At 47.6% G+C, this 24,522-nt stretch overlaps 1 protein-coding gene across 16 annotated transcripts in view; it reads left to right on the forward strand.

Annotated features, from left to right (window-relative positions):
* The window catches only part of DTNB (dystrobrevin beta), a 248,570-nt gene that overhangs the window by 29,359 nt on the left and 194,689 nt on the right, over window positions 1-24,522 (forward strand). For 14 of the 16 annotated variants that reach the window (XM_051843168.3, XM_089326719.1, XM_051843163.3 and 11 more), the window contains exons 2-4: window positions 549-616; window positions 8,993-9,073; window positions 11,845-12,058. In XM_051843168.3, coding sequence (XP_051699128.1) covers window positions 550-616; window positions 8,993-9,073; window positions 11,845-12,058 — 362 coding nt within the window. In that variant the 5' untranslated portion in view covers window position 549. The remainder of the gene's footprint in view (window positions 1-548; window positions 617-8,992; window positions 9,074-11,844; window positions 12,059-24,522) is intronic. The other 2 variants (XM_089326717.1, XM_089326722.1) reach the window with 1 other exon arrangement.

Here is a 24,522-nt window from a genome sequence, read left to right on the forward strand (position 1 = left end):
CTGGCTTCAGCCTGGCCCAGTCCCGGCCATTGCAGCTATTTAGGACGTGAACCAGTGATGGATGAACTCTCTCTCTCTGTCTCTCCTCCCTCTCTCATTTTGCTTTTCAAATAATCTTTCTTTAAAAATAGAAGAGTTTATGTCTATTTTTCCTGCATAAGCTGGTGTTCTTGACATTCTTTGTTGGCACCTTTCATTGTGTTTATTGCCTCAGTTGTATTTCTTTACTTGTTTGTCCATGTGAAACAGGAGGCTCACGGGAATGGTGTCTCAGTCAGTCCAGGACTCTGCAGAGAAGAATCAAAGTTAGAAATAGCCCCGTGTTTTCAGCATAGGAAGCAAATGTGCAAGCTCACTCAAGTACTGAATTTTTACTGTTTTAAAAGGTGTCAAGTTCAGGAGCAGTGGCTTGTCGTCTTCTGTGTCATGCTTCCATTCTGTGATGTGCTCCCCCTGGCTTCCGGTGCCCCCTTCACAGCAGGATGATAAGCATCGGGATCCATTGTCAAATTGTGCAGTGGTTCATGGTGTCCTCCTTTGTCTTCCAGGATGATTGAGGAGAGCGGGAACAGGCGGAAGACCATGGCCGAGAAGAGGCAGCTGTTCATCGAAATGCGTGAGTCTTGGTGCTGCGGGGCTCCTGTTCGCGTGCAGGTTTTTTTTTTTTTTTTTTTTTTTTTTGAGTTATGATCTCAATCAACTAGAAGTTGTGTGTTATAAGCTTTCAAATGGAAAGAAGGGGAGTTAAAGAATCAGGATGGGGGTTTATACTTTAAACATGTTTGTTTATAATTAAAAAAATTTTTTTTTTATAATTTTTGTGTACTTGAAAGGCAAGGTGGTGGGGGAGGGCAGTGGGAAGAGAGAGTGATTTTTCATCTGCTTGTTTGTTTCTGAAATGCCTGCAACAGCCAGGGCTGGGACAGACTGAGGCCAGGAGCCCTGAACTCCATCTGGGTCTCCCATGTGGGTGGCAGGGACCCAAGCGCTTGGGCCATCTTCCACTGCCTTCCCAGGTGCACTAGCAGGGAGCTGGATCAGAAGCAGAGCAGCTGAGACTCGAATCAGCACTGCAGTGTGGGATGCCGGCATTGCAAGTGGCAGCTTCTCTCACTGCTCTGCTCTCCCACCCCTGGAGCATATTTTTGTTTTAAAGATTTATTTATTCGATACTGTAATGTGTATAAATATTTTTATACATTACAGTATAAAGCCTTAATACTTAATACTTCATGAAATAATGTTTAACAAGTAAAAAGCAAAAAGACCCTAGTTTTGTAGGAATATAGACAATGGCAATAATTGAATGGAAAAGTGACCATTTCACCTATATATATTAAATTTTAAGGTAATCAGAGATCATTAAAACTATAATAATATAACATTCTTAATTAGTTAAGGTATTAAATAAACATAAAATAAAGTTTCACAAAACTGTATTTGCAGCAATATTGATAAACATAGGTCTGTCTGCCTTCCTTCCTTCCTTCTTCCTTTGTTTGTTTGTTTGTTTTTAAATGTTGGCTCCCACATATAAGAGAGAACATGTGGTATTTGTCTTTCTGTGTCCAGCTTATTTCACTCAACATGTTATGTGTATGTATTTTAAAGGACATATCTATAATAAATTTCAATGATGTATTTTGAAGAAAAACTTATTTATTTGAAAGGCAGAGTTAATATAGAGAGGCAGAGGCAGAGAGAGAGAGAAGGTCTTCTGTCCACTAGTTTACTCCCCTAAATGGCCCTAACAGCTGGAGTTGAGCTGATCAGGAGCCAGGAGCTTGTTCCGGGTCTCCCATGTGGGTGCAGGTACCGAAGCACTTAGGCCATCTTCTCCTGCTTTCCCAGGCCACAGCAGAGAGTTGGATTGGAGGAGGGGCAACTGGGACTCAAACTGGCGCCCAAATAGGATGCTGGCAATTTAGGAGGCAGCTTTACCCACTGTGCTACAGTGCCAGCCCCTAGAGTGTATATTTTAATCAAATTAAGTTGAGTCGCTCTTAAGCAGCATCGTAAGTAATCAGGTAAAAATATTACCTAGAATAAGTTTTTAAGGAATGCCAGTTACTCGAGACCTCTTAACTCCACTGTTAACCATGCGCCTGTAGGTAGTAATATAAAATTAATAAGTAATACATTTTATAAATTACCTTCCACCGGATACTGATTTTAAGGGAGGCAGGACTAGGTGTTAGGACAACACCTGGAGCTATTGGAAACACTAAAAAGAACACATGTGCGCTTTGGTATATTACTTTGCAATTTTGAGTCTATTAAAAATTATATAAAACCTGAACAAAAGAGAGGGGGGCACGCAGCTCTGAGGACTGGGAGGGCTGTTCTGCTGTGAGCCTGTGACCTGGGCCTCAGACCCTGTGCCGTGCGCAGGTCACTGGGCTGAGCTGCCGCTGCGAGCCCTTCCAGAGGCCTCGTGCTCTTTCTGAAGCGGAGCCTCACAAGGACGCTCGATGTTTGCGTGTCAGAGTGGCCCAGCGTGGTTGAAGCAGGAGGGGGAGGCAGACGCCCCGCCTGGGATGGCCGCGCAGGTCCTGGCCAGTTCTGGAACTCTGTGTGTCACAGCGTGAGCAGCGGCCTCGGGAGAGCCCGTGGACTCGGCAGGTTTCAGATGTTCTGAGTCTTGGCCACGCGAGGCAGAGTCTGCTGGGGCTCAGGCTTGGTACCTGCTAGCGGTGGGAGCGGCGACGGCTCGGTGTTGCCCAGGCAGCCTGATGGGAGATCTGTCTAGATGCTTGGAGTGCTGACTCTGACTGCTCGTCACCCAAGCCGACGCCTCGCTCTACCTCACCTTCCGCCTCCAAAGAAATGCTGGAGCCTGGAGTCTGTTCCTGAGCCACAGCGGCTTTGAGTCCAGGCTGTGCAGTCAGACTGCCTGCCTTGCATCTTGGCTCCCTCGCTTACTGGATGTTGAACTTTAGGCAAGTTATTGAATGGCCCCGGGCCTCAGTTTCCTCATCTGTGAAATGGGAGAAATACTGGCTTCCTGTGTGACATGAGTGAAGCACTTAGACAGTGCCGGACACAGAAGAGTCGGCACTTCATATCATAGGCGTGGATGGTCGTTGTTCTCAGCACTTTCCATCGGAGCACTACGTTTCTGAGCCTTCCTTCCTGTCTTCACACCATCATAGCTGCTGTCTGCATGCTGCCAACTTGAACCATAGGTGTCCGTCACCTCTGTGCCGAGTCCCTTCAGCAGCTCCTTAGCCCAGCTCCTGGCCCTGCCCAGCAAGGCCCATGGGCCCCTGTCCCCTGTCCCTGGGCGCCGGGTTTCCCTCCTGGGGCCTTTCCTAGTGCCGCTGGGTGGGTTTGCCGCAGACAGACTTTGCTTGTGCCGCCGCTGCCTCCACCCTCTTCTGTGAACCCGCCAGGGTCCTCTTTCCACCCCAGGGCCAGCACTGCTCTAGGTGTCAGGTTGCAGGAGAGAACAAAACTCCACGTGCAGGGGCAGAGGATCAAATAGGAGGCCGCATGATAAACATGATAATTCCTGGTGCTCAGAAGGCCGGGTGCCTTCAGTCAGTGCACACGGGCGGGTGGGCAGGTGTTGAAGCAGCCCTGCTGAGCGCTGGGTCAGCACCTAGTGAACACCCCTGTGCTGCCTCGCCTCGGGCATGGCTGTTCCTGCTGGCACATACTGGGGTGCAGAGTCTGGGAGATGTGTGGTGAGTGTGGCTGCACAGAAGGGGTGTCCTCTGCGTGGTGGTTCTGCAGCCGGAAGCCCCCATGGTCGTTCCCGGTAGCACACAAAACACACATGAATATGCACGCACAGCAATATTACATGTACTCATGCATGCATAGGCATACATAGCAGTATACACCCATGTACACATACACACACACACTTGCCTGTGGCGGTTAGTTATCTTTCCGGGATTTATTATTTGTATCTCCTTACTTAGAAAAGTCTTCAAGGGTGAGCCGGCTTCCACATCTGTCACCCCTGCCCAGTTACCAGCGGAGGTGCTTGCAGTGTGCCGAGATCTCCTGAGATCGCGTTTTCCCTACCTAACGGATGGCACCGGGTCCTGACGGAGGCAGTCAGGGCGAGTCAGCGGCAGGCGGGCATCTCAGGGGCTGTGCAGCTCTGCAGGGAGTGGCTTTTATCAAGCAGTTCAGGTTCAGTGTCGTTCTCAGGGTTTCCCCTCGTTGCCGGGGTGGCGTTTCAGCGTCTGATCCAAGCAGACGTAATCCTGTCTCTACTTTCACTGCGAGCGTTCACACCCAGCCCCCACCTGTGAGGGGAGCCCTGGTGAAGGAAGAGGGTGTCCCTCCTGTCCCTTCCCTGCCCCTCCATACCTCGGGTACCTAGAGTCTGTGTTGCCTCTGTTTGCCCAAGAGTTTCACTGGGCTCTGCAGCTGGGGCTGGAGTTCTGCTTTTGTGTGTTTAATTCATACCCTTGATGCTGTTTCATTCATTCATTCATTTTTTTTTTTAAGATTCATTTATTTATTTGAAAGAGCAACAGGGGGAGAGAGAGAGAGGGAGAGAGAGAGAGAGAGAGAGAATGAGAAGAGAATGAGAATGAGAATGAGACTATCTTCCATCCACTGCTTCAGTCCCCAAATAGCTGCAGTGGCCATGTCCGGGGCAGGCTGAAGCTGGGAATCAGGAGCTCCATCTGGGTCTCCCCCACGGGCGACGTGGGCCCAAGCACTCGGACCATCCTCTGCTGCTTTCCCAGATGCATTAGCAGGGGCCTGGATCAGAAGTTAAGCAGCTGACAGTCCCATCTGGGATGCTTGTGTCACAAGCAGCGAATTAACACACTGTGCCACAATGCCGGGCCTGTGAGTCATTTCTCGAAAAGCTTAAAATGTGCTGTCTGATGTTCTTGTTAACCTGACATTGTACTGAGTTTCTTAGGGTGAGGTGGAGGGAATCACTGCTACCCCAGAAGCCTGCAGCGAGTGCCATCAGGTACAGGTGCAGTTTAGTTAGCAGGGGCTTCCAGTCCTTTTTTATGGTTCACGTGAGCATTTGCTGGCCAGTGAAGGAGCCTCCTACAGAAAGCAGGACCGGGGGCTGCTCCAGAGGAGGCTGGTCAGAGGGGAATTTTGCTGTTCAAAAGAAGTTGTTCTAAATTATTTGAGAGGTGGAGAGGACACACACACACACACACACAGAGTTCACAGAGCCCTGGCACAGGAAAGCCAAATGGCCCTTTGTCCGTGACCAGCACCTGTGACTTGACTCAGCTCAGCTCTCTGAGAAGCCCCTGGCAAACTGGCTGGAACACATCGAGGCTCTCGTTTTTCTAACCCGTCAGCTTTGGCTGTGTGTGGTATTTGCGGCATTTCCTCTTTTGCGGTACCCAGATCTGACACTACCTACACCACAGAAAGAGCTGGCAGAGTGTGAGTTATACCAGGTGCGTGGATTTTTTCTTTAATTACTTTGCCACCAGCAAACATGACTTAATAAATGCCCTGCATTTGTGACTTTTCTGTTTGTTCACTGGGGATGGAACTTTCTTTTCCTAGATGTTTTCAATATTTCCCGTAACATCTTTCATAAAAATAAGTGTCTAGACATTAGAATTACCTGTAGTGACTTAATGACAGGCTATATGTTAAATGCCCTTCAGCATTTATCAGCATTTTTTTCTTTAAACCATTGGTTTGATTTTCAGCTAGTTAATATTTAATGGCTCTTGTTTAGAATATTTCAGTTGAGATAGTACTATTAAGAAGCTAAATGAGTAAAAGTAAATGGTGGCCGGCGCCGCGGCTCACTAGGCTAATCCTCTGCCTTGTGGCGCCGGCACACCAGGTTCTAGTCCCGGTCGGGGCGCTGGATTCTGTCCCGGTTGCCCCTCTTCCAGGCCAGCTCTCTGCTGTGGCCAGGGAGTGCAGTGGAGGATGGCCCAAGTGCTTGGGCCCTGCACCCCATGGGAGACCAGGATAAGTACCTGGCTCCTGGCTTCGGATCAGTGCGGTGCTCTGGCCGCCGTGCGCCAGCTGCGGCGGCCATTGGAGGGTGAACCAACAGCAAAGGAAGACCTTTCTTGTCGCTCCCCGTCTTCGTGGAGGAACGACACAGGACCCTGCGCTGTTCTTTCGTCTGCTCGGCCCTCCCCGGGTTTGCTGCTGGTTCTTCCCGGGTTGGCTACTGTCCCTTCCACCTCCGTGGAAGGGCGGTTCCCCCTGCCACGTTCCCCACTTCCGCGGGGGAGCGGCACACCGCCGGCCGGCTCTCTCAGGGGTTGCACAGGTGTTCCTTCAGATAGATGTTCTCCTTAGATGTTCCTCGTGCATGTTGTCTCTCTCCTCCTTTATAGTCCTCCTCCGCCAATCCCAACTCTGCTGCCCACACGCCGAGTATGCTGCTCTCCTCCAATCAGGAGCAGGATCAGCTCCTGGAGGTCATCACTCAAGTTGGCAAGAGGCAGCTGCGTAGAAGCTGTTTCCTCCTCTCCCAGTGCCATATTGTGGGAGAGCAGATGCATAGAATAAGTCTTAATTCCAGTAACTTAGTCTAGTCCGAGTTGCTCCCCACACTTTCTCTCTGTCTCTCTCTCTCTCACTGTCCAATCTGCCTGTCAAAAATAAAAAAAAAAGTAAATGGTACTAAATAAATTTAGAAAAGTGTACAACTTACACTCTAAAAACTATAAATTAAGGCCTAAAGAAATGGAGAGGTGTCCTGTGCCAATGAGTTTGAGTACTTAACAGTGCCAACAGTATTCTCTACGTTTATCCACAGATTCAGTGCAAGCCTCACAAAAATCCTGATTGGCCCCTTTTGCTTTTGCTTTCCAGAAATGGATAAAGTAAAAAAAAATTAGTTGGATTATCCTGAAAGTCATACGGAAATTCAGGCAACCCAGAATAGCCAGAATAACCTTGAAGGAGAAAAAGGCTGGAGAACTGAAACTTTATGACTTTAGAATTTATTACACAGCTATCATCATCTAGACTGTGGGCGGTGGCATAGGGACAGACATAATCAGTGGGATAGAGTGGAAAGTCTGGAGTTAAATCCAGACGTCTGTCACCAGTTGATGGCAAGAGTACACAGACCATTCAATGAAGGGAATAGTCCTTGGGACAAACGATGCTGAGACAACTGGATATCCCTATGCAGAAGAATGAACTTGGACCTAAATGTAAGACCTGAAACTGAAAACCTCTTGGAAGAAAACATAGGTACACATCTCGATCTTGGGGCAGGTATTGTGGCCCAGTGGTTTAAGCTGCTGCTTGGGGTGCCTGCTTCTGGTGTCAAGAGCGCCGGTTCAAGTAGCAGCAGCCTCACTGCCACCGCCATGGTAGACCTCGTGAGCTCCTGGCACCTGGCTCTGGCCTGGCCGGGCCCTGCCAGTCGTGGGCATCTGGGGAGGGAATATGTGGATAGAAGATCTCTGTCTGTGTCTGTCTCTCTGCTCTGGCTTTCAAATAAATACAAAAAATAAACATTATAAAAACCTTCTTATCTTCAATTTGGTGAAGACTTACTAGATGTGACACCAAAAGCATAAGAGACAAGAGGACAAATACATAAACTTGAGTTCATCAAGATGACAAGCTTTTGTGCTCAGAGGACACCACCGAGAAAATGGAATGACTACCCATAGAATGCCAGGACATACTTTAAATCATGCATCTTGTGACTTCCACCTCGAATGTATAAAGAATTCTTACTACTTGGGGCCAGTGTTGTGACATAGTGGGTAAAGCTGCTGCCTGCGGCACCAGCATCCCATAAGGGTGCCAGTTTGTGTCCTGGCTGCTCCACTTCCATTCCAGCTCCCTGCTAATGGCCTGGGAAAATAGTGGAAGGTGGCCCAAGTCCTTGGGCTGCTGCACCCACGTGGGGGACCTAGAGGGAGTTCCAGGCTCCTGGCTTTGGCCTGGCCCAGCCCAGCTATTGTGACCATTTGGGGAGTGAAGCAGCACATGGAAGATCCCTGTCCCCCTCCTTGACTGTGCCTTTCAAATAAATAAAATGTCTTTAAAAATAATCAGAACCCTGGGACACACCTCCCTTTTCTTGCGTGCACTGTGGAATGAGCAGAATTGAGAGATCCCCGTGAACACTGGTAGGAGATAGTTCCCCTTCCTGCTGCCAGGGCTTGCAAAGGCAGCTCAGATGCAGTAAAAAACTCCTGTCGGGGTCAGAGCTAAAGTGACCTGAAAGAGCGAGGATACTTCATTGGCAGCAGATTTTGCAAGGAGAACAAAGCTGGGTTTACAGACCAGAGTTATTTTAGGCTTTGTTCCATCTGCTATGACTGTGTATCCAGTACCGACACCTTGACCTTGCTTCCTGATGTCCGAGGTCTGCGTTGGAAGTCGGAGGCTTGGGACTTGCAGGCTGTAAGGCTTGCTGCCTTCTGAGTGACAGACTCGGTTCCTCTGCATCTGAGCCTCTCCGCCACACGGCGCCTGGGCTCCAGGGGCAAGCATCCTGAGAGGGCGAGAGCAGGGACAAGCTGGCCTGCCTTCTGTCCTCTCTCCACAAGGCATGCCCTGGCCCGTTTCTGCATCCTGCTCAGGGAGCGCTGTGGGAAGTCCTCCCCGGATCTCCACAGGGAGGGGCAGCATGCTGCCACAGTGCTGGAGTGGATGCTGTCAGCTGGTCCTGGCCCCCCATTTCTCGGATGACAGCGGGCTCAGAGGAGGTGGCTTGGTTACAGTCGTGTTCCGTGGCTGGTGGCCAGGCTGGGGCTGGGGTTCAGCTGCTGCGCCTCCCTGGGCCTGTGGGTCGTTCACTGAAGATGTGAGTGTTCCTGCCCTTAGAGTTTCCTTAGGCTAGCGATGGGAGGGTGGAGGCAGAGCCGCTGGCAGAGCCTGGCTCGTAGTGGGCACACAGCTGGTTTCCAAACCTGCCTCCATCGTTGTGCTGTCAGAGGAAGGCTAGCTCACCTCTTGTGTGCTGCTGGACACCCAGGGACGGAGCTGCTTCCTAGTGTCTAGAGATCAAATGGCGAGTCCAGGTGAATACTTTTATTTGCCCGTTTTTCAGGTGCTCAGAATTTTGATGTCATCCGACTGTCAACGTACAGGACAGCTTGCAAGTTACGATTTGTACAGAAACGATGCAACCGTAAGTCACCGCCACTCATGTCTGTGATAGATGGATATAGCTGTCAAGGTTATAAAATAAGAAATGTTAGTGCCTGTTCATCACAGTATAATGTTAGTTGAATTGTTTTTTGTCTTTATCAGACCATAAGCTCTGTAATGGACAGGACTTGTCATTTAACTCCTGTGTTCCTCAAAATGTGTCACAAAATTAAGGTAATTAGTTTTGAGGCTGGCATGATATTAATGTTCTTTAGAAGAGAGAATTCATTTCTTCTTGTCTCTTTTATTAAAGTTGTATTTTATATAAAATTCATCCAATTTGTCAGCATTTGGAGGAAAACGTTAATACTGTGATAAGAATTTCTTGGCTAACTTAACATGAATTAACCTTTTTGGGTAATTGCTACCACATAGGCTATGAAATAAATGGAGTGTACTTGTAAATAAGTGCACATGTGGGGCCAACGCTGTGACATAGTGGGTAAAGCCACTGCTTGTGACGTCAGCACCTCATATGGGCACTGGTTCGAGTCCCTGATGCTCTACTTATGATCCAGCTCCCTGCTGTTGGCCTGGGAAAGCAGTGGAAGATGGTCCAAGTCCTAAGACCCTTGCACCTACATGGGAGATCCGGAGGAAGCTCCTGGCTCCTGGCTTTGGCCTGGTCCAGCCCTGGCCGTGGCATCCATTTGGGGAGTGAACACACGGATGGAAAATCTCTCTCTTTATCTGTAATTCTATCTTTCAAATAAATTAATTAATTTAAAAAATACATATGTATGTGTATGTATATTTTTTAAAATTTAATTTTTTCATTTTGAAAGTCACAGTTACAGAGAGAGAGGGAGAGAGAAAGATCATCCATCCTGTGGCTCACTTCCCAGATGTCTGCAGTGGCCAGCTCTTATCCAGACCAAAGCCAGGAGCCAGGACCTTCGTCTGGGTCTCCTATATGGGTGCAGGGGTCCAAACACTGGGGCCATTTTCTGTTACTTTTCCCAGGCCGTTATCAGTGAACAGGGTCAGACGTGGAGCATCTTGAACCAGCACCCATGTGGGGCACTGATGTTGCAGATAGTGGTTTTATCCACTGCGTCACTACACTGGCAGCCTTAAGTATTTATTTATTTTTTTTAGACTTATTTTATTTATTTGAAAGACAGAGTTACAACTGAGAGAGGTAGAGACAGAGAGAGAGGTCTTCCATCCACTGGTTTTCCCTAGTGACCAGTGATGTTGAGCACTTTTTTTCACGCGCTTTGTTGACCATCTTTACCTCTTCTTTGGAGAAATGTGCGTTTAAATCATGTTTTCATATTTAAAATGATTATTTGTCTTTGTTGTTATAAGAGTTTTTATATATTCTGTACCTTAGACCTTTAGCAATGCATGAGACATGCAAATCTTTGCCTTTGCATAGAGGTTTTTAATTGGAGGAAGCGGTAGCTTATCTGGTTTTTCTTGGTTGATTCTGCCTTGGATATCTTGTTCCTCATCTTGAGGGGAGCTCTCAGCCTTTCCACATTAAGCATGGTGTTCACTGTGGGTTTCCTGTAGATGTCCTTTATCGGGCTGAGGAAGCTTCCTGTTTTTTTTTTTTTTTAATTATTTCATTTATTTATTTGAAATAGAGAGTTACAGAGAGAATGAGGAGACAGAGAAAGGTGTCTTCCATCTGCTCGTTCACTCCCCAAATGGCCTCAGTGGCTGGAGCTGTGCTCATCTGAAGCCAGGAGCCAGGAGCTTCTTCTGAATCTCCCATGTGGGTGCAGGACCCCAAGGACTTGGACCATCTTCCACTGCTTTCCCAGGCCATAGCAGAGAGCTGGATTGGAAGTGGAGCAGCCAGGACATGAACCATATGGGGTGCCAGTGCCGCAGGTGGAGGTTTAGCCTACTACGCCATAGTGCTGGCCCCTCCACTTAGTTTTGGTTTGTTGTGTCTTTATTATGTAATAGGATTGGATTTTGCCAAATGCCTTCTCTGTCTGTGGAGATGATTGTGTGGTTCCCCCAACCCTGCCTTTTCTTTTTCTGTTAAGAATTGCATCGGCTTTCTTTGGGTCAGAAATTACAGTTTTCTGCTTTCGTCCTGGCTTGAATTCAGCTGTCACTCTATTGTTCTTTCAAGGAAGTGTTGTTTTTTTTTCTTTTTGAGCATTGTTTTATTTTCTCCTGGATCCTCAGTACACTAAAGGAGGTGTTTTTATGTTTCTGCTGGGATTTTTAGTTATTTTCAAGGAGAGAGTAGGTCCTGGTACCCAGCATACCTTATTATTGCAAATGGACAAAAAAATCAGCTTTTTAAGTAATGGGGAAAAGAGCAAAACATGAGTTTACTTTTGGCTTAAGTTGTTCGCAGCTGTGAGTAGTCCGCACGCCGTGTTAGTGTCCTATTTGATTGGATTTCTCGTTCCTTAGGGCCACAGGGAATAAAGTTTGAGAGGTAAAACATCTGCTGGGATCACTGGGCCCCAGTAATCAAATAGGGTGATGCAGGGTACTACAGCAAATTACTGACAAGGCTGGAAGTTCTCCTGAGTGGTTCTTGGTGCTTCTGCCCCCAGGTTACCTGCTGTTAGGAGTAGCTTGGGGCTCTGCAGAGACCTGAGACACCAGTCTCTTAAATGTGAAGTCTGCACAAAGAAGTCAGGCCTGGATCCTCCCGTCACCTGGCACAGACCGTTTCCCCTGTTGCTGGCTCTGGAGTCTGTCTGCTTTCTACGTAGGACTAGCTGGTGAGTCTAAGCTGTGAAAGCCCACTGACAACCCATCTGCCCTGTGTTTCAGTCCACCTCGTTGATATCTGGAACATGATTGAAGCCTTCCGAGACAACGGCCTTAATACCCTGGACCACACAGCTGAGACCAGTGTGTCCCGCCTGGAAACCGTCATCTCCTCCATCTACTACCAGCTGAACAAGCGCCTTCCCTCCACCCACCAGATCAGCGTGGAGCAGTCCATCAGCCTCCTCCTCAACTTCATGATCGCAGCATACGACAGGCTAGTACCTTCCGCGCTTACTTCACTTTGCGAACACCGTCCCTTGACCATTCTTCTGTGCTGCTCTGCTCAGGGTTATCAGCTTAGAATCAGTGAGGAGGGAAGTACTCGTGTGAGTCTTTTGTCAAGACTGCTCAGCAGTGACTCACTGGCCTGGGAGAAGTCCCAGGAAAAGCTGTGAAATAGAGAACCATGCATGTGAGATACTGTGTTTGGCAAAGTCACAGCAGCTCAGTACTTGGGTGGCTGTTCTCTGTTCCATGAGGTGAATCCTGGTCATGAAGGTGATTACAGGGCTCTCTAGTTGACTTTTGAGGCTAACCTTTTCCACTCTGTAGCTCACATCTCTTTGGAACCTAGGATCTTATTTTCTTTTTATGTTTGTGTAGGAACCTATTTTAAATATCTTTTATTTAATTTTTTAAAAAATTTTTATTATTTTTTTGACAGGCAGAGTTAGACAGTGAGAGAGAGAAAGAGAGAAAGGTCTTCCTTTTCCGTTGATTCACCCCCACCAACGGCCGCTGCGGCCGGCACGCTGCGGCTGGCGTACCGCACTGATCCGAAGCCAGGAGCCAGGTGCTTCTCCTGGTCTCCCATGTGGGTGCAGGGCCCAAAGACTTGGGCCATCCTCCACTGCCTTCCCGGGCCACAACAGAAAGCTGGACTGGAAGAGGAGCAACCAGGACAGAATCCGGCGCCCCGACTGGGACTAGAACCTGGGGTGCCGGCGCCACAGGCGGAGGATTAGCCTGGTGAGCCACGGCGCCAGCCTAAGTATCTTTAATGCATGAATGTTGTCTGATAGACCTTACAACATCAGAAGAAAACTTGTAAAGTGTACCCCAAGTTAAAATGGGAAAGATTTGCTATGTGTGTAACCATGGAGATTTAAGCAGTGGGCATTACAGAAAACAAGAATGAAATCATGAAGAATGGAAGCATAGCTGTTACTGATTGTGTTCCAGGAACCAAGAGTTCATATTTTCTAATTAAAAGCATTTTTTTTTTGTTGACAGGCAGAGTGGACAGTGAGAGAGAGAGAGACAGAGAGAAAGGTCTTCCTTTGCCATTGGTTCACCCTCCAATGGCTGCCATGGCCGGTGCGCTGCAGCCGGCACACCGCGCTGACCCGATGGCAGGAGCCAGGTACTTCTGGTCTCCCATGGGATGCAGGGCCCAAGTACTTGGGCCATCCTCCACTGCACTCCCTGGCCACAGCAGAGAGCTGGCCTGGAAGAGGGGCAACCGGGACAGAATCCGGTGCCCCGACTGGGACTAGAACCTGGTGTGCCAGCGCCGCAAGGCGGAGGATTAGCCTGGTGAGCCGCGGCGCCGGCAAAAGCATTTTTTTTACTGCTTATTTGAAAGTCAGAGAGACAGAGAGAAGTCTTCTATCTGCTTGTTCACTTCCCAAATGCCTTCCATAGCTAGGGCTGGACCAGGCTGAAGCCAGAACTCAATCCAGATCTCCCACTTGGATGACAAGGACCCAATACTTGAGCTGTCACCTGCTGCCACCCAAGGTGTGCGTTAGCAGGAGCTGGAATTGGAAACTGATCTGGGACTCGAACCCAGGTACTCTGATATAGGATGTGCATGTTCCATGCGGCACCTTCACAGCTTTGCACAGCCCCGCCCTGAGAGTCCCTATTTCTGACTGCTGCTGTGCTACTGACCATGTGATTTGGAGGGTTTGATTTTCTCTGCTTCATTTCTCCTCTCTACACCTCCTCTGAATTCATATATTTGTAAAATACCGTTAGTTATACTTTATAACAGTGAGGATTCTGTGACTTAGTGATAACATTATGGATGTGTCAAAGCCAAGTCACAATTTAAGCATTCACTACATTTTTAATTCGAGAGTATTTATTTGGTTGAAAGAGTTACAGAGAGAGGAAGAGAGGGGGAGAGGGGGAGAGAGAGAGAGAGAGAGGGAGAGAGAGATTCTTCCATCCACTGGTTCACTCTCCAGATGGCTGCCATGGCTGGGATTGAGCCAGGCCAAAGCTGGGAGCCAGAAGCTTCTTCCAGATCTCACATGTCAGTGGCAGGGTCCCAAACAGTTGGGCCATCTTCCTGTGCTTTTCCTAGGCCATTAGCAGGGAGCTGAATTGGAAGTGGAGCAGCTGGGATATCAGCTGGTGCCCATATGGGATGCTGGCATTGCAGATGGCGGCTTTACCTGCTATTAAGAAATTTGGTTTTTTTTTTTTTTTTTTTTTTGACAGGCAGAGTGGACAGTGAGAGAGAGAGAGAGAAAGGTCTTCCTTTGCCATTGGTTCACCCTCCAATGGCCGCCACGGCCGGTGTGCTGCGCTGATCCGATGGCAGGAGCCAGGTACTTATCCTGGTCTCCCATGGGGTGCAGGGCACAAGTACTTGGGCCATCCTCCACTGCACTCCCGGGCCACAGCAGAGAGCTGACCTGGAAGAGGGGCAACCGGGACTAGAACCTGGTGTGCCGGTGCCACAAGGCAGAGGATTAGCCTAGTGAGCCGCGGCGCTGGCCAAGAAATTTGGATTTTTAAAATAAGAGTATATAAGAGACTTAAATTCCCAGAATTCTAATGCCAATTTTTAGTAGTTGAGGTTAATAAGTCTGTAAGGCCAACTATACTAAAGACTGGCCTTTTTGATCCAAAATTTAGAGTAAAAAATTATTATTCTATGGTGAACAAACGATACCTTGTCTTCATGATGCTGACCCCGGCATCTTACCACACAACTTAATTCAAAAACAGATTTTTAAAAAAGATCTATTTTATTTATTTGAAAGGCAGAGTGATAGAAAAAGATCTTCCAGCTGCTGGTTCACTCCCCAAATGGCCACAACGGCTAGGGTTTGGCCAGACTGTAGCCAGGAGCTTCTTCCAGTCTCGCACATGGACGTGGAGGACCAAGCCTGCGGGCCATCCTCCACTGCTTTCCCAGGAGTATCAGAAGGGAGCTTGATTGGAAGTGGAGCAGCTGGGACTTCATCCAGCACCCACCACAGGTGGAGGCTTAACCTGCTACGCCACAGCACCGGCCCCATCTACTTATTTATTTTAATTTTGCCTTTCATCCTTTGTATTTCATAATTCCTCAAGGTTAAAATTTGAATGCAAAAATTATTTAACCTTACCTTCCCTCACTTCCAAATTGCCAGTTTTTTTTTCCAGAGATTTCTTTTTATTTTAATAATTACAAAATATAACAGCCAGGAACAAATGGGATCTAAGGCTTTATTCTCTAAGTGGGTATTTTCTTAGAATCAAGTTTCTTTTCTTTTTTTAAAGATGTATTTATTTATTTGAAAGGCAGAGTTAGAGGCAGAGGAAGAGAGAGAGAGGTCTTCCATCCACTGGTTTACTCCCCAGATGGCTGCAACAGCCAGAACTGGGCTGATCTGAAGCCAGGAGTCAGGAGCTTCTCCCGGTCTCCCAGGCAGGTGCAGGGGCCCAAGGACTTGGGCCATCTTCCACTGCTCTCCCAGGCTATAGCAGAGAGCTGGATCAGAAGAGGAGCAGCTGGGACTCGAACTGGCGCCCATATGGGTTGGCAGCACTGCAGGCATCGGCTTTACCCAGTGTGCCACAGCGCTGGCCCCACAATTCAAGTTCCTTAATCCTGAGAGTTTTAAATACTTTGCATTTTGACAGTGGAAATGATTGGAAAGTCTAGAAACCAACGTGTGGGACCTCAGCCCCAAAGCATGGTGGAAATGTGCTGCCAACCTCGTTCTCCCTTCCCTTTGGTGTGCTGCTGCAGCCATGTTGTAGTCATGTGATCTGCACCACATTGTGGAGACAGCACCCCAGCCAACAGAGCAGGGTACCCAGTCTGTTCTCCGCACTTGAGCTGAGTCCATGCTGTACGGCTCTGTTTCTAACCTCTGTTGGTTCTATGCCTTCAGTTGTGGGGACTGGGGAGCCTGCAAAGGATGGGCTCCTGCGACTGAGGAACCCTGAGCCAGCATAGCCTCGGTCTTCCTCGACTCAGAGCTCTGCTGCATTTCTTCATGCTGGTTTTGGCTTTGTCGTCGTCTTTTATCAGCTTCATTCGTAGCCTAACTTAAAAAAAAAAAAGCCTCTCTTAACAGCTGCTAAGTGCTTCCTATTGCAAGTCCAGGTAGGCAGAGAGAGTTGGCTTCTCTCAACATCAGACTGAAGCGCCTGAGCCTTCCCTCGCATCTGTGCACTCGGGCCGGGCATGCTTAGGTGTTACGCTCTGCAGCTCCAGCAGATCATGGCTCTGCCCGTGGAGCAGAGGGACACTCAGTTCTCACACTGCCCGTGCGTGTCGTGGGGCGTGGACTCCACAAGAGACAGCCACCGTGGTCTGAGCTTCAGGCAGTGCAGGGTCGACTTCTGGTTCCTTCTGTTAGATGGCCTCACTGTGCACCCAGGTCCTTAAACTTGAAACTTGAGAATCATTTATTACCCTTCCTTCCCTTCTGCAGGAGACCATTTTTTTTTTTTTTTTAAAATAAGACCTAGCTTGTTTTGAACTGCTGTTATAAACTTTTCAAATGCTATTCCTGACAGGGCATTCTTCTTGGATAGCTATTGTTTTCTGCTTTTCATTCCCTAAGAAAGGAAAATGTTCTGTAATGAGTTCCTGAGAAATTTGTTTTGCAGTTTCTAACTATTGACTCATATTTATTCCTTTTTTTGTTTTTCATTAATTTCTGTTTTAAAAATGTGTCTGTGATTCAGAAGTATAATGTAATTCCACCTTAAACATGGAACAGACTTTATGAAAAGTAACATATCTAGTGAAACTGGGTTTGGATAAACTTACAAATACTCCAGTATTGAACATGACATTGAAAGGCCCCAGATGTAACAACGTTGACATACAGATGCTCCCCGACTTAGGGCTTAGCTCCTGAAACTGCACTGTAAGTCGGAAACGCATTGAGTACTCCCAGGCTCCCTCACTCCCAGCTCAGCAGCACCATGCCCCAGAGGGCTGGTTGTTGCCCTGTGTGACTATGGCTGGCTGGGAGCTGCGGTTGCGGGTGCATATCACCAGCCCAGCAAAAGATCATAGTTTGGAGTTTTAAGTATGATTTCTGCTGTATGATTACCACTGTAAAGCCTGGAAGTTCTAAGTCAACCCACTGCAATCTGGGGACCATGGTACCTAATTCATGATGGGTTTATGTGAGTAAAGGTCCCTGTGTAATTTGGAAACATGGCTAGCAGCCTCTTGGAAATCTGGTTTGAGCATTTACACTTGGATACATTTCAGAGATTCCAGAGTTTCCCCTCACTAGTGAATGTTTAAAATGAAGCAAAACTAAACTAGTCCATTTTCTTTTTTTTAAAAAAAGATGTATTTATTTATTTGAAAGGTGGAGTTACAGAGAGGCAGAGGCAGAGAGAGAGGTCTTCCATCTGTTAGTTCACTCCCCAAATGGCCACAACAGCTGGAGCTGGGCTGATCCAAAGCCAGGGCCCAGGAGCTTCTTCCGGGCCTCCTATGTGGGTGCAGGACCCAAGGACTTGGGCCATCTTTAATGCTTTCCTAGACTATAACTTTCCTAGGCTGAATTGGAAGTGGAGCAGCTGGGACTCAAACTGGTGCCCATATGGGATGCCAGCACTGCAGGAGGTGGCTTTACCCACCACAGCACCAGCCCCAAGTCCATTTTCCTTTTTTTTTTTTTAAGATTTATTTATTAAAAAAAAAAGATTCATTTATTAATTTGAAAGTCAGAGTTACAGAGAGAGAGAGAGAGAGAGGGAGGTCTTCCATCTGCTGGTTCACTCCCTACATGGCCACAACTGCCGGAGCTATGTTGATCAGGAGCCAGGAGCCAGGAGCCAGGAGCTTCTTCCAGGTCTCTCACATGCATGGATGCAGGGGCCCAAGGGCTTGGGCCTTCTACTGCTTTCCCAGGCCATAGCAGAGAGCTGGATTGGAAGTGCAGTAGCCGGGACACAAACGCGCTCATATGGGATGCTGGCACTGTAGGCGGTGGCTTTACCCGCTACGGCACAGCGCTGGCCCAAGTCCATTTTCTTTCTTTTCTTTTCTTTTCTTTTCTTTTCTTTTCTTTTCTTTTCTTTTCTTTTCTTTTCTTTTCTTTTCTTTTCTTTTCTTTTCTTTTCTTTTCTTTTCTTTTCTTTTCTTTTCTTTTCTTTCTTTTCTTTTCTTTTCTTTTCTTTTCTTTTCTTTTCTTTTCTTTTCTTTTCTTTTCTTTTCTTTTCTTTCTTTCTTCCTTCCTTCCTTCCTTCCTTCCTTTCTTTCCTTCCTTCCTTCCTTCCTTCTTTCCTTCCTTCCTTCTTTCCTTCTTTCCTTCTTTCCTCCTTCTTTCCTTCTTCCTTTCCTTCTTCCTTTCCTTCTTCCTTTCCTTCTTCCTTTCCTTCTTTCCTTTCCTTCCTTCTTTCCTTCTTTCCTCCTTCTTTCCTCCTTCTTTCCTTCTTCCTTTCCTTCTTCCTTTCCTTCTTTCCTTTCCTTCTTTCCTTTCCTTCTTTCCTTTCCTTCTTTCCTTCCTTCTTTCCTTCCTTCTTTCCTTCCTTCCTTCCTTCCTTCCTTTCTTTCTTTCCTTCCTTCTTTCCTTCTTTCCTCCTTCTTTCCTCCTTCTTTCCTTCTTCCTTTCCTTCTTCCTTTCCTTCTTTCCTTTCCTTCTTTCCTTTCCTTCTTTCCTTCCTTCTTTCCTTTCCTTCTTTCCTTCCTTCTTTCCTTCCTTCTTTCCTTCCTTCCTTCCTTCCTTCCTTCCTTCCTTCCTTCCTTCCTTCCTTCCTTCCTTCCTTTCTTTCTTTCTTTCTTTCTTTCTTTCTTTCTTTCTTTCTTTCTTTCTTTCTTTCTTTCTTTCTTTCTTTCTTTCTTTCAAGATTCTATTTATTTCAGAGGTAGAGTTACAGACAGTGAGAGAGAGAAACAGAGAGAAAGGTCTTCCTTCCGTTGGTTCACCCCCCAATGGCTGCTACGGTTGGAACTATGACGATCAGAAGCCAGGAGCCAGGTGCTTCCTCCTGGTGTCCCATGCGGGTTCAGGAGCCCAAGCACTTGAGCCATCTTCCACTGCCCTCCGGGGCCACAGCAGAGAGAGCTGGACTGGTAGAGGAGCAGCCGGGACTAGAACCCGGTGCCCATATGGGATGCCAGCACCTCAGGCGGAGGATTAGCCAAGTGAGCCACGGTGCTGGCCCCCAAGCCCAAGTCCATTTTCAATAAAAGCAAATGTATTCCTTAACTTGAGATTGCTCAGTTTATTATGGAATGGACATTGGTGAAAAAAAGATACTTAACTGACAGTCTTCCTCATTAGCGATTTTAGAAAAACTGTAGCATCCTGGGATTCTGGGGACACAAACATTTGTGAGTATACAGCATTTACTTATCTCCCTGTTTGTTCGTAGAAGAATTCAAGATGACCAAGAAAAAAGTCAGCGAGATAAATTAGAGAACCAGTGCTAAGTGGGGAAAAGTTCTGGAATAGCAGCACAGAAACCCTGAGAAGGAGGATCTGATCAGGCCCTCTCAGGAAGGTTCCGGGAGATGTGGAGAGTGAGCCAGGGGTTCTGGATCTTTTACAGTAGTGACAGTCTAAGGCGGAGCCCAGTGTGCAGTGGAGGGAAGAGCTGCCCTGAGAGGAGGAAGAGGGAGGTTGAGCCCAGGCCTGTACTGTGTCCCTGCTTGAGCACTGCCCTTGTCTGTGTGATGCCCCAGCTCTGCTACCATGGCCGCAGGTGAATGAGTAAACTTGAACTCATTGCTTATTCACTGCTGATTTTGTAGCTTTTCTCCCAAGAGAGGTCATTGTGCTTATTTCCAAACGCCAGTCTTCCTGACTTCAAGATAATGCAGATCTGCAAAGGCCATTACCTATAACTAATATTTCAGAATTTGTTGGTTTATTCTTTTGTACTAATTTTGTATTCTTTTTATAATTTTTTTTTTTGACAGGCAGAGTGGACATTGAGAGAGAAAGACAGAGAGAAAGGTCTTCCTTTTGCTCTTGGTTCACCCTCCAATGGCTGCCACGGCCTGCGTGCTGCGGCTGGCGCACCGCACTGATCCGAAGCCAGGAGCCAGGTGCTTCTCCTGGTCTCCCATGCGGGTGCAGGGCCCAAGTACTTGGGCCATCCTCCACTGCACTCCCTGGCCACAGCAGAGAGCTGGCCTGGAAGAGGGGCAACTGGGACAGAATCCGGCGCCTCGACCGGGACTAGAACCCGGTGTGCCGGCACCGCTAGGTGGAGGATTAGCGTATTGAGCCGCGGCGCCGGCTTCTTTTTATAATTTTTTAAGAGCAGGAGGAATACTTCTTCTATGTTTGTTCCTTTTTTTTTTTTTTTTTTTTTTTTAAGATTTATTTATTTGAAAGAGTTACAAAGAGAGAGAATAGGCAGAGAGAGAGAGAGGTGTCTTTCATCCACTGGTTCACCCCTAGTTGGCTGCAATGGCTGAGCCGTGGCTGAGCTGTGCCGATCCGAAGCCAGGAACTTCTTCCGGGTCTCCCACATGGGTGCAGGGGCCCAAGGACTTGGGCCATCTTGTACTGCTTTCCCAGGCCATAGCAGAGAGCTGGATGGGAACTGGAGCAGCTGGGACTTGAACCGGCACCCATAAGGGATGCCGGCACTGCAGGCAGCTTTACTGGCTTCACCACAGCGCCAGCCTAGAGTTTGTTGCTTTTGTCTCAGCTTTTATTCCCCTTCCCTCCCCCCGAAATTGAGAATTAGTCTAGAAACTCCTCCCTCTGGCAGCCCCACTCCACACGAATCTGGTGAAGACACCGTTTCCCTCCTGTAACTTCCCACCTTGGAAACCTCAGAGGCTTCCTTTGGTTTTTGAATGAAGCGCCCACCCCCTTTCTGCCTGGGAATACCCAGTCTCCTTGCCTCATGCAGATCTTTCTTACCCACTCTGTGGCTTCCCTTATTGTCACCAACCTCATGTTCATTCCTTTCATGCCTTTAGTTCTTGTCCTTTCAGTTGCACATAAAATGTTTTCAGCTACGTCCTAAGTGCACAGATTACAGAAGTCCCCAAGAGCAGGGGTCGTACTTGTCAGAAGTCCCTGAGAGCAGGGGTCGTACTTGTCAGAAGTCCCTGAGAGCAGGGGTTGCATTCGACTTCATTTGGTTCCTCCATGAGTACAGCGCTGGACTCCCAACACGTGTGTACGGGGTTGAAATGAAACGCAGCCGACATTCTGATTGCGATAAAGTTGAATAATGTTCTGAGTTGATTTTGCTTGATGAGGCTGTTTGACATTTGCCAAGTGGAGTCTTGAGTTGCAGTTGATTACTGCATAATCCTTTCACTGCAGAGTTTCATCAGTTAGTATTAATTGGGAAAATAGGAGTTTTTGAAAATCAAAGAGGAATACTCTTATTACTGTTAGCAACGTGGTAATTGGACTGGTAACATTGTCTCTGAAGCAGAAATCCATCTTCATGGAAGAAATACTCATTTGTGTTTGGCGGCATTCACGATTGTTTGCAGAAAATGTTGCAGTGGCTTGCTTTTGTAAGTTAAAAAGTGCTCCCTGAGGTCTTGTTTTCAAAAGTATTAATTTGAATAGCAAACTCTTCTTAGGAGACACTGCAGAGCTAGAAGGATCATCCAAATTAGGTTAGTTTAAATGTCAGAAAATAGGCAGTTTGAGACTTTGTTAAAGCTGAGATGAGCAGTTTCCTGTGTCTGCAGGGGCTTCAGGAGGTACCTGCGTGTTGAAACATGGCAGCGTTTGCTCCTGGTGACTCACCGTCTGCTTAGCTTGGCACGGAGCCCTGAATGGTGTTTTCTTGGCATCGGATTCTAAGAACTCTTTTGGAAGTCATGTGCAGACTTTACTGTCAGACTGTAAACTGATCGGGCTGCGGGCATGGGTCACGCAGAGGAGTCTGAGAAAGCTGAACCTCGCTCCGCTCCGAAGGAGAGGGTGCTCCCAGGGGGTCTACTGGGTGGTGTCAAAATAAGTTCCATTCTCCTGCCATCCTGGACAAATATTCTCATTTGTCCTCTCATTGTAGTCTTTGGGTTAATAATCACTGTTAGTCACCTTCTTAGCTGTTGACCTCTTCATCAACTCTGCAGCTGTGACGGGCTAGATTTTCAAAGCAGTTATTACATTGTTTGTGATAAATCAAGGATAGCTGTCTTCCAAATCATATTTGCAAGGAATTGGTTCTGGTATGACCTTGGACTCTACACAGGAAGTGATAGCCGCACAAATGTTGGCGAGGCTATGGAGGCTATGGGGAGTGCGGCCAGGGCAGCCCGGGCAGCCACCCAGCCGGTTTTAAGTGTAGCTTGACCTGAGCGAGCAGGGAGATTTCAGATGTGGGAGGGATGAAGAGTGAGTTCTTCCACGGGAAGGAGTCCAGCTAGGGGCTGGACAGACAGGTGTTCTCTCAGTGATGCTGCCCCAAGGGAGAAGCCTTGAATGGTAAGAAGGACACTTTCTGGGGATACTTACAGGAAGTTGCAGTTAGGCTGAAGGTGCCAAGAAGAGTGTTCAGGACAAAGGAGGCGCAGCCGCAGTGTGGCTGCACAGCAGCTGGTGGAGAGGAGGGCTGAGTGCTGCTCTGTTTGAAGTCTGGAAGGGAGAGGAGCAGCAGGATTTCCCGAAGTGAGGATTTCGAAACTGCCACTTCAGTAATGATATTGGATGAATATTTCTTTGTGCCAAGTTAGATTTAGATTTTTGGAAGAAGTATTTTAAAACATGTGTGACTGGCTTTAAATATACCATTTTGCCAATTTTATTTTTTTTTTTCATTTACATTAATATTTCCTTCTGAAGAGTGAATAAATCTTTAAAAAATTTTCTGAGCCGGCGCCGCGGCTCACTAGGCTAATCCTCCACCTAGCGGCGCCGGCACACCAGGTTCTAGTCCCGGTTGGGGCGCCGGATTCTGTCCCGGTTGCCCTTCTTCCAGGCCAGCTCTCTGCTGTGGCCAGGGAGTGCAGTGGAGGATGGCCCAGGTGCTTGGGCCCTGCACCCCATGGGAGACCAGGAAAAGCACCTGGCTCCTGGCTCCTGCCATCGGATCAGCGCGGTGTGCCGGCCGCAGCGCGCCGGCCGCGGCGGCCATTGGAGGGTAAACCAACAGCAAAGGAAGACCTTTCTCTCTGTCTCTCTCTCTCACTGTCCACTCTGCCTGTCAAAAAAAAAAATAAATAAAATAAAAAAATAAAATAAAAAAATAAAAAAAAATTTTCAAAATACATTTGTTTCAGAGAGAGATGGACAGGCAGAGAGGGCTCCCGTCCACTGGTTCACTCCTCAAATGCCTGCAAAGGCCAGTGCTGGGCCAGGAACTCCATCCCACGTGGATGGCAGGACCCTGAGCCGTGCTGCCCCCTAGGGTGTGCTTTAGCCTGAAGCTGTCATTGGGAGTTGCGCCAGGCCTTAAACTCAGACAGGAATATGAATGTGGGTGCATTTGAATAAACCTGTTGGAAGTTCAAACTGTGAACCCCAAGCTGTAAAATGATGGTAGGCTTTGTAAATAGGAAAGATTAAACAATCAAAACCTGAGCCTGTTTGCAGGAGAATTACACATACTAAGCTTCTTCCTTTTTTTTTTTTTTTAATTTTATTTATTTGAAAGGGAGAGTTACAGAGGGAGTGAGAGAGAGTGAGCATCTGTCCACTGCTTCACTCACCAAATGGCCCAAACAGCCAGAGCTAGCCCAGGTCGAAACCAGGAACCAGGAGCTTCAGAGACCTTTGGAATTTCCTGATGAGGCACCTTTGGTGGGCTCTGGGATACCTTTAAAAAGGGGCAGAGTTACCAGGGGGAACCAACAGAGTGATGAGGGGTCTTAGCTGCAACCCTGGACTCGGGGAGTGGCACCGACCACTAATGGCCAGTGACTTGATCAGTCATGCCTCCGTAGTGAGGCTGTCTCCTTGCATTGGATCACAGAGGACTCTGATCAGTTTAGGAAGCACTGACATTTGAACAATGTTGAGTTGATATTCCATTTTATGAACATGGTATGTTGCTGTAAGTCTTTGACTTTTTTTTATCAGTATTTTGTAGTTTTAAGCATATAGATTTTGAACATATTTTTCTAAAAATTGTTTTAAATATTTATTTCTTTGAAAGTCAGAGTTACACAGAGAGAGGAAAGGCAGAAAGAGAGAGAGAGATCGATCTTCCATCTGATGGTTCACTCCCCAGTTGGCTGCAACGACCGGAGCTGCGCTGATCCGAAGCCAGGAGCCAGGAGCTCCCCCCAGCCCTGGGTCTCCCACGTGGTTGCAGGGGCCCAAAGAGTTGGGCCATCTTCAACTGCTTTCCCACACCATAGCAGAGAGCTGGATAAGAAGTGGAGCAGCCAGGTCTCCAACCACTGCCCATGTGGGATGCTGGCACTCCAGGCCAGGGTGTTAACCTGTTGCACCACAGCGCTGGTCCTTAAGTATTTCATATTTTTATATTATTGAATTTTCACTTGTCTTTTTGTTAATTTAGAGGCATAAAATTGAATTTTGTATGTTGACT

This window comes from Oryctolagus cuniculus, chromosome 2 (genome assembly GCF_051225735.1).
Source record: "Oryctolagus cuniculus isolate XC-2025 breed Fujian yellow rabbit chromosome 2, ASM5122573v1, whole genome shotgun sequence".
NCBI classification, from domain to species: Eukaryota; Metazoa; Chordata; class Mammalia; order Lagomorpha; family Leporidae; genus Oryctolagus; species Oryctolagus cuniculus.